Source organism: Arvicola amphibius, chromosome 1 (genome assembly GCF_903992535.2).
Source record: "Arvicola amphibius chromosome 1, mArvAmp1.2, whole genome shotgun sequence".
Classification (NCBI taxonomy): domain Eukaryota; kingdom Metazoa; phylum Chordata; class Mammalia; order Rodentia; family Cricetidae; genus Arvicola; species Arvicola amphibius.
In genome coordinates, this window is record NC_052047.1 from 133,257,237 (window position 1) to 133,271,642 (window position 14,406).

General features: G+C 44.6%; 1 protein-coding gene across 1 annotated transcript in view; it reads left to right on the plus strand.

The window, feature by feature from the left end:
• Positions 1-14,406, plus strand: part of LOC119827348 (deleted in malignant brain tumors 1 protein-like) — a 115,910-nt gene that overhangs the window by 11,665 nt on the left and 89,839 nt on the right. The window contains exons 5-9 of the mRNA XM_042054182.1: positions 796-1,063; positions 2,848-3,013; positions 4,441-4,755; positions 5,805-5,936; positions 11,399-11,461. Of these exons, the coding sequence (XP_041910116.1) occupies positions 796-1,063; positions 2,848-3,013; positions 4,441-4,755; positions 5,805-5,936; positions 11,399-11,461 (944 nt within the window). The remainder of the gene's footprint in view (positions 1-795; positions 1,064-2,847; positions 3,014-4,440; positions 4,756-5,804; positions 5,937-11,398; positions 11,462-14,406) is intronic.

Consider the following 14,406-nt stretch of genomic DNA (forward strand, 5'->3'; position numbering starts at 1 on the left):
ATCCCCCTAGGTGGCACTAGAGTGACAGATTGGAAATGGAAACTCTCAGGCCAGCTGCAAGGTTATGTGATTTGTGGGTCCTAGCGTGAGAGCTATGAGCAGTTTCTAGATAGAGACAGCAGAGCTCCAAAGGGTGGGCCCCTTCTAATTATGGGCCCTGTGGAATTGCGGGGAGGCACCCCAAGGTGACCCTCTACTGATCCTCTCCCCACACTCATCTCTCTGTGCTTGGTGTGACACTGCTTATCTTTGAGCCTTTTCCTAACTAAATGGGAGTGATCATTGGGATGGTAATCGTGGTGACCCAGTACCCTGCCCTATATCCCGAGAGCCAGACTGTCAATAACATGGTCTCTAAAATTCTGCTTTTGGGGGAATCAAGCTCCCAGAGACAGAGTAATTTTGGCCCTGGTTAAGCAGCTGTGGATGCTAGAACAAGATGTGGAGTTGGGTGGAAGAGAGAAGAAAGCCCCCCCCCCCGCCCCCACTCACCAGTTCCTAACTGGTGAACCAGAGACTCCTCTCCAAGTTTCCTGTGCTCACATTTCAAGGTTCAACCTTCTAGGAAGCAGGAACTAAGGCTTCATCCCCTGGCCAAGAGCTAAGTACTCACCTCACAAGCCTTTTCCATGGAAGGCTTGGGCGATCTAGAAGGGAACAAAATGTCTCTGACTCCATGGGATGAGCTAATGGCCTCCTTGCACTTGCCCACTGCCACCAGAAAGCAGCATGTCTCATTCTTGGGGACTGTTGATGTCATGAGCTCTGTCATGGCCAGGGTCTTTCCCATTGCAGGAAGTATAGAGGTGTTCTGGCCCATGAAACTGCCATTCCTAAGGTATCTCTCCAGCCTGCAGGAGAAAGTTCCCCTGATTATCCTTATTCTGAGACCTGCTTTAAGGTTGAACTGGGCCACCTGCTTCTAAAAGCATTTCCAGCAAGCCCACAGTCCTACCACTATGGGGCAGAATTCATGCTGGCCTCGTGTGGGTGCTCTGAGCAGCCTGGGCAGGAGCAGAAGGGGGACTTGGCTGCTCTCCCAAGCTACACAGTCTTGGACCAGGTACCCTGAGAGGGAAGGGCTGAAAGCAGTCTAGCTAGCAAATCAGCATAAGTATAAACCTTGCTTTGGGGGACTTAAAAGCCCTTCTTAAGTATATCCTTTTGTGGTTGTTCTCAGCTGGAGTTGATTTTGTGCCCTAGGAAGCAAATTTGATTGTCACACGGTGGGGGGGGGGGGGAGGAAATGCCTTTGGTATCTGTGGTAGCCTCCAGAGACGCTGCTAAACCTCATACAAGGCACAGGATGACTCTCTACTGCAAACTGTTCCAGTACCAGCTGCCAATAGCACAGAAGCTTTAGAATCCAGCAGGTGCAGGTGGGGATATTGACGTCAGCAACTAATCATAAATTAATAATGCATTGAAAGTTGATTGATTAATAGTTACTTTCATAGTGGAGGGAAATTGTCTGCAACTCCCTATCCAAAGGTCAGCTTGGACCCAGCACTTCCCGATAATTTCATCCGATTCTCTCTCTCTCTCTCTCTCTCTCTCTCTCTCTCTCTCTCTCTCTCTCTCTCTCTCTCTCTCTCTCTCTCTCTCTCTCTCTCTCTCTCTCTCTCGTATATAGTGTTCTGTCTGCATGTATGCCTGCAGGCCAGAAGAGGGCACCAGATCTCATTATTACAAATGGTTGTGCGCCACCATGTGCTTGCTGTGAATTGAACACTGTACCTCTGGAAGAGCAGCCTTAGCCTCTGAGCCATCTCTCCAGCCCCATCTGCTTTTCTTTTCTACTGATTGAAGTTGATTTGTAAATTTGTTATTTTGGTGGGTCTGTTGAATTAGAATTTGAATCATAGCTTGCCTGGCATGATTCCTAGTAACAAATGCCTGACTGGTTTTGCCGAAGAGACTGCCTCAAAGCATACATAAATCATGCTCGTGGGGCGCTTTGCAGTTCTGTAAGCACTTTGCACCCGTCTTCCACCCCATCCTTATCACTCAGGTGGGTTTGCTTTATTGTTCTTGTTTAGAAAACAAAGAAACCAAAATTAAGGAGCAAAATTAAGTCAAGGTCAAGAGGAATAGCTTCTTGACCAATAGCATGCATTTGGACCTGAGGTAGCCATATACAATGTCCACCAAATATGCAAAGGTGCCCTGAACCTTAGCGGAACGTATGAGCATCCACAGTGGTCAGTGTTGTTCTGCTAGTAATTTCATCCATAGCATCTGCTCAGCCACCAGAACATGCACACACCCTTGACAAGATCCCCAGGTACAGGGAGAAACCCCACCCACCCCGCGCACCCTAGTTGAGTTGCCCTGGTTAATCTAAAACAAAGCCTTCATCATCAGAGCCTTCCCCCACCATTCCTTAAGTGCCCAGCTTCTCCTGACACAGGCAGAAAGACAAAGGATGCTAATGAGGGGGGGGCAGATGACTTATCAGAGAGAGAATAAATTCTGACCAGAGAATCAGTTGCCTTCTCAAACATCAGGACCCCAGGGTTGCCTGCCTTCAGCAGACACTCTGGAATCCCTTTGCTTTCAAAGTCTAAATGATACCAAAGTTGCATTTATTTTAATATGAAACAGCATTTGAAATATTCAGTACCTGGTGGCATAAATCTCTTAAGAAAATGTGCCTATTTAACGTGTGGTCACCCAGCTCCAACCCCAAGCTGAGAAGCTAGGCAAACCAACCCTCATTGAAAGACCTGGGCAAACCCTGCACACAGTTCACACTGACATCCCCACAAACACTGAACAAAGGTAAATGAACTCTCCTTTCTAGATAGCATTGGCTTTTCTGAACTAGCCCTGCGTAACTAATTCTAGGCTGAGCTTTCCACTGGGGACAGGGTACCAGGGCAGCAGCAAGCCATTCAGCAAGGCAGAACACCGCAGAGTTTATCCTTTCCCATAGACTCACCCTGTTTCTATCTTTTCTTCCTCATAGAATCTGAAAACATTCTCACAGAAAGTGAAACTTCGAGAGATTTCGGTAAGAGCAAAGACCTTAGCATGTCTTTAATAGAGCACCCACATGCTCCCCCAGGCATCTGATTGCATTTGCTACCATAACCCACGTGGGAGGCAGGGGAGGGCAGAAGACAAACATAAGGACCCACCAAAAGCAAGGGAAATGAAGAGGCTCCTCGGCTTTAACCACGCAGGTAGTATTATATCCCCAAACTGCATTGTTCCTGTTGCTCAAACGTATTTCAGAGAATTCTAGAGGAGACAATGAATCTGGGTTGGCAAATTTTAACTCTAAGATGCAACTGAACTCAGACTGACTAAGGAGAGTCCTAACTTCAGACACACAAGACAGAGAGGGGAGTCCCAAGGATAACGTGTGCCTTCAATGCCTCCACCACATGCTAACGGCGGAAAGAGGAAAGCCTTGCTTATCCAACAAGCAAGTCTCTTGATGGCCTCCTTTGAAATGACCACAGGAGTGCTCTTTTCTATGCCTTGGACCCTGCTGCCTTCTGAAAGCCAATGTCTTTGTGCACATAGCCCAATTTGTAAATGACTGACTCTGAGCTGCCTGAATTCAGCATCAATTTTCACCGATCAGATCCTCTTTCCCGCATGCCGTCATGGTGCCAGCTAATGTGTACTCCGTGAGATGCCACGCATACAGTGTACTTAGGTGGGCTCTTTTGCGTGGAAGTGACTCCTGTTTATTTATCTTTGCTCTTAGATGCTGAACTCTTAACACCGTTTCCTGGTGGTGAGTCATGGTTTCCTGGCCATTTGTGGGATGTGATCTGGCAAGGTTTTCTAACCTTGTGGGTGAATCTTTAGCCATACAAATCTTACTGAATAGAATGATGTCACCAAAGACTCCCCATGCATTCACCCCATTAATAATACTCTATGGACTTTGTTTAGATTGTTTTGCTTTTCTTACCATGTTGGAGAACACTCTACCCAATTTATAGGTGTTCTTGGTACAACTCCTTCCTACCCATCTCCAAGCCTTGAGTCCATTGTCACTTAGGAAAGACATCTCCACCCAAGCTACCCATTACCCACTCTCAAACCATTATGAATACCACCACCACCACCTTTGCTTCCTGGCACTTGACATTCTTTCAGATCTCCATTTAATTCTAGATTAAAATGGCTCACTTTAGAAAAGTGGTAGTTATTGCCACTGGGATACACCTTAAGGATTAAATGTGCTAGATACTTCTCACAGCTCTTCCTGAGTCCCAGATCAGTGGGAATGGGGCGGAATTCACCTCTGTTGCTAGATTATTTACCTTTGTGCTAAGAAGGATCAGGCCCATCCTGTTAGTGATAGGATCCCCTGTGCCATCTTCTCAACTGTGTTGTTGTATAGTGAGGGCGTGCTGTGTAATTAGGCAAACTGATTCAAGTAGAGTAGCTTCCTTCTAGCAATGCTTTCGTGTCTTTAAGACTGGCCACAGTTGCAGCTCACCAATGGGTCAGGAAGATGCTCTGGGCGAGTAGAAGTTTTCTACCATGGCCAATGGGGCAGGGTTTGTGATGACCAATGGGACCTGCGTGAAGCCCACGTGGTGTGTCGACAGCTGAACTGTGGGCATGCACTCGAAGCCCCGGTCGAGGCACGGTTTGGTGATGGCCCAGGCGAGTTTCTGCTGGATGAGTTGGGCTGTACTGGGACAGAGAGTTTTTTGGGACAGTGTCCTCATGCTGGCTGGCACCTGCATAACTGTGGTCCTGGAGAAGATGCCAGTGTCATCTGTGAAGGTAAGAGCCACCTCTCCCTCCAACAGTGCACATCTTATCCAGATCGCATCCTTTTGGCTGTGAGTCTAATCTTTAACAACTGAGCCATCTCTCCAGCCCAAGGAACCTTTATATCCACATCTGCAGCCACAGATAGGCCCTGCTGCGTGGACAGGCCAGACATAAAGAGACACATGTAGAGTAAGTGCTCAGGCCTTGAGCTCAGGATTTTCAAACACCAGATGTCGAGGTGGATTTTACACAGAAAACATAGTGACAGACATGAGCAGTTTCATTGTAAGGATTCCAAGACATCCCATAAAGGGATTGGTACTTACAAATCTTTGAGGAAGTAGAGAGTATTGAGGACAGTGTGTGTGTGTGGGGGGGGTAGGTTTCTCTTCCCAGCCTTGTGGACATTTGGGTCAGTCTTGGTGGTGGGTGGGCTGCCCTGGGCTTTGGGGCTGTTTTATAGCATTCCTGGTCTCTACTCGCCCACAACTGTGGTAACCTCAATGTGGTTGTGACAGCCAAGACGTCTTCTAATATGTCACTTTGCAAAGCAAATTGCCCCTACCTCAGAACCACTGGTCTAGAGATGCAACATAACTCTAGATTTCTACCAATCACAGGACTAATTTTCAGCACATTATCAATGCCAAGATACATCTGTATACCAAATGGGAGGGGACTCCGCTTTAATGTTAAAAGGATTAAGGGGGAGGGTACATCCGCTGGTGTATTCCAGTGGTCACATTGTCTGCATTCCTGAGCCACTGAGATGTTACCCGGGGCTGGAGAGGTGACTCAGCAGTTAAGAACATGTACTGCCCTTACAGAAATCCAAGTTCACTTCCCGACACCCATGTTGGGAGGCTCACAAAGGTATTTAAGTCCAGGTCCAGAGGTTCTAACAGCCTCTTCTGGCCTCCATGGGCACTGTACCCACATGCATATACTAACACACACACACACACACACACACACACACACACACACACACACAAAATTAAAAAATAGAAAAAGTGGAAAGATAGCTCAGTTGCTAAGAGCATTTGCTGCCTTTGCAGACGATTTGGGTTCTGTTCCCAGCACCCACATGGCAGCTTACAACCATCTAATTTCAGAGGGTCCTGCACCCTCTTCTGACCTCTTGTGGGCACCAGGCATTCATGCCATACACAGTCAAATAACTCATACATGTAAAATAAAAATAAAGGGATATTTTTAAAATAAACAAAATTTAAAAGTAAACTTTAAAATATTCCTGATGTTAAGTAGAAAATGTTCGTGGCTCTTGGCTCGCTTTATTCCTTCTAAATAGTTAGCTTCATTTTTGTGCCAGTTATTCAAGTCTGATTTATTCTGTAATATTGCCATTTTTCAACTTCCCAAGGGCTGTGCGGTTGAAGCAAAATTCATTCCTCCCCCATTAAGAAGGTGGGGTAATTCCTTGAATGATTCGTAGGACCATTTAATGACTGTTCTTCTGAACTATGTGAGGCAAATAGCTGGGGAAGGAATCTGAGCTAACTGTCATTAGCTCTTTTCTGTTCCAACAGTCGCTTAATTCTCAACCCCTCTTCCTGCAGGGAATGGCCGGGAGCCACTGGTGGGATCCCAAGGTAGGAGGGGTTTTCATATTGAAACTCTTCTCTTCATCCTCATTTGATGCTGACTTCTTAACCCTTGCTGAGCCAGATTTGGAGAGGACGTGCTGTACTCAGCCAGCCCTCACTCAGGAGTTTGGCAGCAGAAGGTTTACGTTCCATTTCTGACACCTCATTAGCGCCAGTGATCACAACAGGCCATGCATGACCTTCTGAGAGAGGAGACGAAACACCTACCTCACAGCGAGTCTCAGCTGAAGGTCACAGACTTGGAATGGTGACAAGTGCCATCGCCACTGAAGCGTGGGACAGTTCTGGGTGGGAGCTTCCCCCCTCAGGCTTATTTGAGTCTTTAGTTCAGAGGCCAGAACTCTTCTGGGAACATTTAACTTTCACAGGCCAAATGGCGTCATGGTATGGAGTCAATAGCTGGGGCCAACATGAAACTAAACACAGGCAGTCATGAAGCCATGACCTGCCTATTTCCACATAAAATTTCTCTTGCAAAGTCAGGTTCTGGAGATGGGTGACAGTTTAGTTGGTGTAAACTTCTCCGGCACAAGCGTGAAGTCCTAGCACTCACATAAAAAAAAGCTGGGCTTGGTGGTGGGTGCCTGGAACCCCAGTGCCAAGAGGATGGAGATAGGCAGATCTCTAGCTCATTGGCCAGTCAGAGTCGGTCTAGCTGAACTGACGAGCTTCGGGTTCAGTGGAAGACCCTGACTCAACAAAACCAAAAAGATGGAGAGGGATGGATGAAGACACTGATATCACTATCAGCTTCTGGCTCAGGTGCACGCACGCACGCACGCACGCACGCACACGGGACAGGGTTGGGGGTTGCTAGCTGTGAGGTAGGACGGAGGCATAGGTTCCTGACTTTAGTACTAAATGATTTAATTCTAAACACTATGCATGACTTCTTTAATTTTCACAAAACCCCCATGAATTAGGTACTTTTTTAAATTTCCATTTTATTGATGATGAAACAGAATCAGAAAATTAATCACATTGCCATGAGCTAGCTGTGTTACCAGTTAGCCAGGGGAATTGTGTTAGCTGGTTGGGTAGTTTCAGGTCCAGTTTGGCTTTGGTGGACAGCTGATGCCATAGGCAGCCTCTTCCTTCCTGCTCAGTTAGTGTCTCTAAGCAGAAGAAACTGGAGACCCTCCTCCTTTCTCCTTCTTCACTCTACACAACCAATACACCATAAAATTCTGTTTCTACTTTCAAAATATATGTTAAACTCTTTAGCATCTCCCAGCCCCCAAAATGCCATCTCGCAGAGTCTTGTCATCTTTCTTCCTGGTGATGGCAACAGTGTCGTAAGCTGCCACTTAACCTCTGTTACTCTCCCAACATAATTGTCTCTGTGCACAAGCCCCCCCCCCAAAGGCTGCTTCATTGGTGTTCTCTCTGTCTCCCCTTCCTTCCACCCCCACCGTGTGTGTGTGCGTGTAGGTGTGTACATGTGTTCATGTGTATGTATGTACGTGTGTGTGTGTGTGTGCATGTGTGTCTTTCTAGCTATGTAAACTATATATTCAGTCAGGCTGGCCTGTAGCTTACAGTGAAAGCTAAGCTCATGATCCTGCAGGTGCTGGGATTAGATTAAGGCATGCACCACTCAAAGGCTCCCATGTCTCTGACCACTGAGGAAAGTCCTCGTCTTCATCAATCTGCCTCTGACCCTTTGCATAGCCCTCGAAATAGACTAGGTTGTCTCCAATTAGGACCTGTCCCAGCTCTTCCTTCAGTCCCCAACTCTTCTTATCATCAGGGCTCAGACAAAACCCCACTCCCACAGAGAGAAGTCCTTTGGATGCACACTGCGAAGAGGTTCCCTCTCAGTCACTTTCTATGTGACCCGTCTGGTTCCCTCCCATCTGAGATAGTCTTTCTAGTTTTGCTTTAATCCCCTGCCCATCCTCTACCCCGCTTCTCCTCTCTCCTCAGGGAAAGGGGTTAGTGAGAGAGGGCTGTCTTACTTCATCCAAGAGCCAAGAGCAGCTCTGATCAGTAACAGCTTCAAATAGAGACCTCTGGGAAGAAAGATAGGCATAGGTGTAGCATTCTGATGAGAGTCAATAATCAATGAACAAAGACAATAACTTCCTCTCAGCCAACACCACTTACCAAGCACAGAGTGTTCTATCACCCTTTCAATCCCAGGAGGCTCAGGGTTTAAAAATAATCAATTCCTAATAATTAGTAATTAGCTAAGGGTCAATTGGTTGTTTGGTAGATTTTCCATTTATTTCCCTACCACTCATGTGGTCATTACTCTTATATTTCTAATTTTTATACACCATGCATATACATATATACATATATATCATAGATATATGTTTTACCATCAATCATTTGAAATCTGTAGTACTGTGTGTGTGTGTGTGTATTTATGTTGCCTTGGCATGACTTCTAAACTTTGTGATTGTAAGAAAGCAATATGCCTTAAACAGAAACCATAGTTTGGTGCTTTGTATTTTGAACTTTATCTTTTCTCAGGTCAGTAGCATGCAATAAAGCCATTTTTCCTTATACTGGGCAGCCACAGTGAAACACATCAACCAGTCATCATAGAAAACAGCCAGTCTCTATTAGTGCTGTGTTGTTAAAGTTGGACGTTTGGTAGATTAGTTGTATGAAATTTGTTTTCCACATTTTGTGGAGGTATGTGCATGTTCTCATATGTGTGTGTGGACACATATGCACATGTGTGTAGAGAACAACCTTAGATGTCCTTTGTCAGAGTCTGCTGTTGGTTTGGAGTTCCCCTAGTAGGCTAGGCTGGCTGGTCAGCAAACCTCAGAGGCCTGCTTGTCTCTTCTCTCCAGAGCTGAATGACAAGTATAAACCAACACACAAGGCTTTTCATTTAGGATATTTTAGCCCAAGATATTTTGGCTTATGGTCTTTTTCAGGCTTATAATGTAGCCGCATCACAAGTCAACATTAGTATATAATAATCTGACATACACAGTTTTTATGATGCATTACACTTAAATTTTCATAATGTACTATGTTATGTGATATAATTTAATGACATTCTATGGTATGATTAATCATGTATAGAAAAGGTTAATGGCATTGTACACTGAGGGTCCACTCAGCTCTGAGGGGAAGCATGAGCTGAGACTGCATCTCAGTTTTGGATGTGTTAGCATCCTCTTGCTTTGTGCCCAGCAGTGGACAACTGTCCAGGACCGACAAGTGGCCCTAGTTCCTGTGGTGACTGGCTTACCTTCAGTTCTTCCAAAGAGCCACCTATAAAGGCTTTAACATAGAAAATCTTCAAAGCAATCAACTCAGCAAATACTTCTCAGATCCTATTTAACTCCAGAGTCTGTATTTCACCAGGAATTGATTTCCCATTTTGTATTTCAGACCTATCACATTAGACTAATAAATATGCCAAGTAAAAAAAAAATCACTCAATTGAATTGAATAAGAAATATCTTGATTTATTTGTATTACTAGGTGGTGAAAATTCAGGAAACATATTATTAGGTGAGTGATTTATTATTATTATTATCATAATTGTTACTGCTGCTTCCCCTGGGCATGTATAGTTACCCATCTAATCCAGGAGAGAAGAAGGTGAACAAGTAGGCTTTCAGTTGTGCCCTCAAGAGATTTGTCCTGACCTGCCCTGGATATTGAATTTGTGTGCAAATGATCTCCAGAGTGTCACTGCAATAGATTCACTAGCTGCCTAAAAGATGGCTTATGGTACTTTTATTTTTTTGGAAAATATTAGAAAATGTTTTGATTATATAAGTTTCATAATTAGTTGTTCATCGCAGTTTGACCAGTTGCTCTGGGAGTTCTCACACTCCCTCAATTTTGGCAAATGTCATGTTTTAAATTTTCTTCAGAGGGAGACTCACTTGCTCACTCATGATGCTAGCCTGTTGTGCAAATTTGCTACAACATCAACAAACTGTCATCATTTAATGACTGAAGCAATGCGTGGGTTCTTTTGCCTTGAAGTTTTAGAGTTTCTGAATCTAAACTGGGTCTCACTTAGCTAAAAGAAAAGCATCATTCAGGCTCTGTTTATTCTGGAAGGTCTTGAAAAGGCAGATCCACTTCTGGGTTAGTGTTATCCTTGTGAGAGAACACCTGACAGAAACAACTTAAAGGAGGAAGGGTTTCTTTGGGGGTCACAGATCAGAGGTATAGTCATCATGGTGAAAAAGATTCTTAGTTTCTTTCTGTTGCTGTGACAAAGGCAATTTAAAGGAGAAAGGGTTACTTGGCTCTCAGTTCATGGTGTAGTTCATCATGGCGTGGAAATCAAGGTGGCAGGAGCAGCTGGTTAGGTCACAGCAGTATCAGGAAGCAGAGAGTGATGAGTGCACGCTGCTTCTCAGCTCCCTCTCTTCAGTCACACAGTTCAGCACCCCAGCCTAGGGAATGGTGCTACCCGGAGTGGGCAGGTCTTCCCATCTCAATTCATGCAATTATGACAACATCTCATAGGCATGCTCACAGGTCTGTCTTCCAGGTGATTCTAGCTTCTGTTAAGCTGACAATCAACAGTGTGACAAGAGGTAGTTTAGTGACTCCCATACTGCGATATGTACACACTAGTACAAACCTAGAGACAATATGACACCTACAGAGAGGGTGACAACTATAGACACTATACAGCACCTACAGCCAGTGTGAGGCCCTACAAGTAGAATAAAACCTATTAACAAATCTACAGTAATGGAACACCGAGTAAAAAAATATCCATAAGAAGAGATCTTGAAGTTCTGTACCATCAGACCAATTCTTAGAGAGAACATAATTATCACAGAAGAACATCAAATCCCTGCATTCGGGCTTAAAGCCTAGCAGGGACAGGATACAGAACACTGATTGATCTAGGGGTTGGAGGATGGATGAGTGGCTAAGAGGTAGGTTAGTGTTTCTATCACTTAGGCAGTGGGCCTTCAGAATTGAGGCACACTGTACCATGTGAAGTCGCAGGGAGCCCTGAATGCCATACTGTCTTTGAATCACCATGAACAATTATTGTTAAATATTGTTTTTTTTTACTCCAGTTCTGCCTGCTGCCATCCCAACTCAACCGTCTTCTACGCTGGCCTCGAGCTCCACTGCATCAGGTAGGACCCCCCTCACGGTCACTGAATTTACTGTCTTAAGGAGACCGCCAGCTTCACCCGAGATCATGTGATTTGAGGGGATGGGGGACTAGGGTTGTCTGGACTCCACACTGGCCAGATTTATGTTTGTCTGTCCGCAGTTACTGTCAAAGAACACTGGAACTCAAAGCTTTACGTTTCACAAAGAAAAAGCCTAAGATGAAAGGATACGCCTGTGCTAGAGAAAGAGAAATGACCAAAGAGTCACTCCACACTCCCTGAACTTAGAAAACAAAATAGAGCACCTGGCTAATGTCAAGGAAGACTCTGAAATAGGAAACTTTAATTTCCCCCAAGCCGGTGAGTCACAGGCTCACCTCTTTCCAGTTGTAGTGAGCAGGAGTCACCATTACAGTCCAACTTTATTTATCATCGTGACAGGTGATGCTGGCTCATCGTCTATAGAAACTGCCATTTCAATAATTCAAATGTGAGTTGTGTAATTCATAGCGTGTCAGAGCTGCTGAAGAGCAGGCCCTTTCTTCTGCAGGGTTTGTGTGGTTACCAAGTGTTGACTGAGGTTTCTGTCCTGCCCGGTTCCTGCAGTCATTCAATCCCAATAAAACACACAGAGGTCTACATTAATTATAAACTAATTGGCTTATTAGCTCAGGCTTCTTATTAACTCTTATAACTTATATTAGCCCACAGTTCTTGTCTGTGTTAGCCATGTGGCTTGGTATCTTTTTAGGCGAGGCACTCACATCTTGCTTGCTCTGTGTCTGGCTTCCTCTGTGTCTGGGTGAAAACTACTGATTGACCTTTTCCTCTTCCCAGCATTCTCCTGTTATCATTGTCCTGCCTCTACTTCCTGCCTGGTCGCCCCACCTATACTTCCAGCCTGGCTACTGGCCAATCAGCATTTTATTAAACAAGTACAAGAAACAAATCTTTACAGGGTAAAACCAGTGTTTCACAGCTCCCCTCCTTTTTTTCAAAACAAGAACTCTGAATCTAATATCCTTTGTTTAGCTTTTTGTCCAGACCATTATCCATACAAATTGTAACCAACACTCTAAACAAAGAAAAACACCCATAATCTATTTTTTGGGAATGCAAGTGTAGTTTTCCAGGCTACTTCCTGCTGATTGGGGGTGCTGATAATCTTATGGGGACCTAAAGAAAATTTAGAATTATGATCAAGTCCTTACTGGAGTATCCTCTGAGTCTTGATCATCTCAGGTAGCAGTCTTTGAATTGTTCTGGATGTAGAACTCAGACATCTGGGTCATTCCTCCTATAGGAGATTTCTCAGGGGGTCAACCTTGGTCAAACCTGATTTTTCTTAACTCAAAATGAATCCATAGTCCCTTGTTTCCTGTGGAAACAAAAGCAAAACCTCTTCTCCAAAGTAACATATCTTTTGACTTAAAATTTAAAGTCAAAGCATTTTCAAAATACATATATTGGATTAATCCAGTAGCATTTATAATCAAATGTCTTTTAGCAGCTTTTGCTCCTTCCTCAGTTATCAAACAATTTAAAGACAACATAATAATATACAGTATCCAGACTCTCTGTGTATTTTTCATCTTTATGTGGCCTTATTTTAAACTCTATTCCTTTTATTTTTATTTTTAATTTTTGGCTTTTTGAGACAGGGTTTCTCTGTGTATCTTTGGCTGTCCTGAAATTCACTCTGTAGACCAGGTTGTCCTTGAACTTACAGAGTTCCTCCTGCCTCTGCCTCCCAAGTGTTGGAATTAAAGGTGTGTGCCACCACACCCAACTACTTTCTTTTTTTCTTTTTTCTTTTATGGACCTTATTCTTTTTTCCCCTCTAAAACCTACATATAATTTTAAGCACACAGTAAACTGTTTAGAGGTTTTCTTTGTCTTTCAATCTCTATTTAGTGTATATCTCTCTTTTTTTGACCACATGAGTCTTTAATTTGCTAAGAGATATGGCTAGGATTAAAGCCATGGCTTTGATGGGTGGATGCAGCCCATTCCTTAGCTTTTTTCTGAGAGTCTAGCCTCATGGCAGAAGTACTGGATGGGGCTATGTTTATTGCCACAATTCTATGATGTTTCAAATTCCCTGCCACCACCAAAAATTATGCAGTTAACTTTTCATCAATACCATTTAAGAGTTTGTTGGCAGGATTCATTAAAAGAGCTGTAAGGTTTTTCAGCTAAAGCTGAGTCAGGAAGCCTCTCTTAAATGACAGTGCTTGCCTCTAGCAAGCAGAGCTCACCTGAGAAAGTGCTGCTATCAAGAAGCCATGCTTAACTCTATTCTATCTAGAATAACTTCCCAAGATCTCTCATGCTTTTCAGTGGATTTGGTCAGCCCCACATCGGCAAGCCATTCTGTTGACTGAGGTTTCTATCCTGCCAGGTTCCCACAGTCATTCAATCCCAATAAAACACAAGGGGCAGATACCTCAAGAAGAGTCTGTCTGATCTGTGGCGTTAAAAGGCATATAGTGGCCAAGATTGGGTGTGGTCCTCCAAAACCACCTGGAAGCTCCAGACTCAGGGAGGAAGGGCACCCAGATACCCTGAATAGTGAATGAGGAATCTTCCCTGCCTTGGAGATGCCCCCAAACCCTTAGTTCTCCATGAGTCCTGGTGACAAGAAGCTCCAAGGTGGGCAGCACTAGCACACAATGGTGGGTGTGGATGTTCACCCCAGGATGTCTGTCTTAGTTTGTTTGATGCTAAAACAAAACACCACAAGATGAGTGTTAAAAACAATGAAGCCATTTCTCATGGCCTTGGAGCCTGGGAGACCCAAGCCTAATTCAGGGTAGGTGTGGGCTCCCTGCCTGCCTCACAAGTGGCAGAACTTCTTGATGTGCCTCACGACTGCAGGAGTAGCCGCAAGCCCACTCCCCCCCCCCCAGGCCCTTGCCATCTCCCTAAGGCCCCAACTGACCCCATCTGTGTGGAGCCCAGGGTCT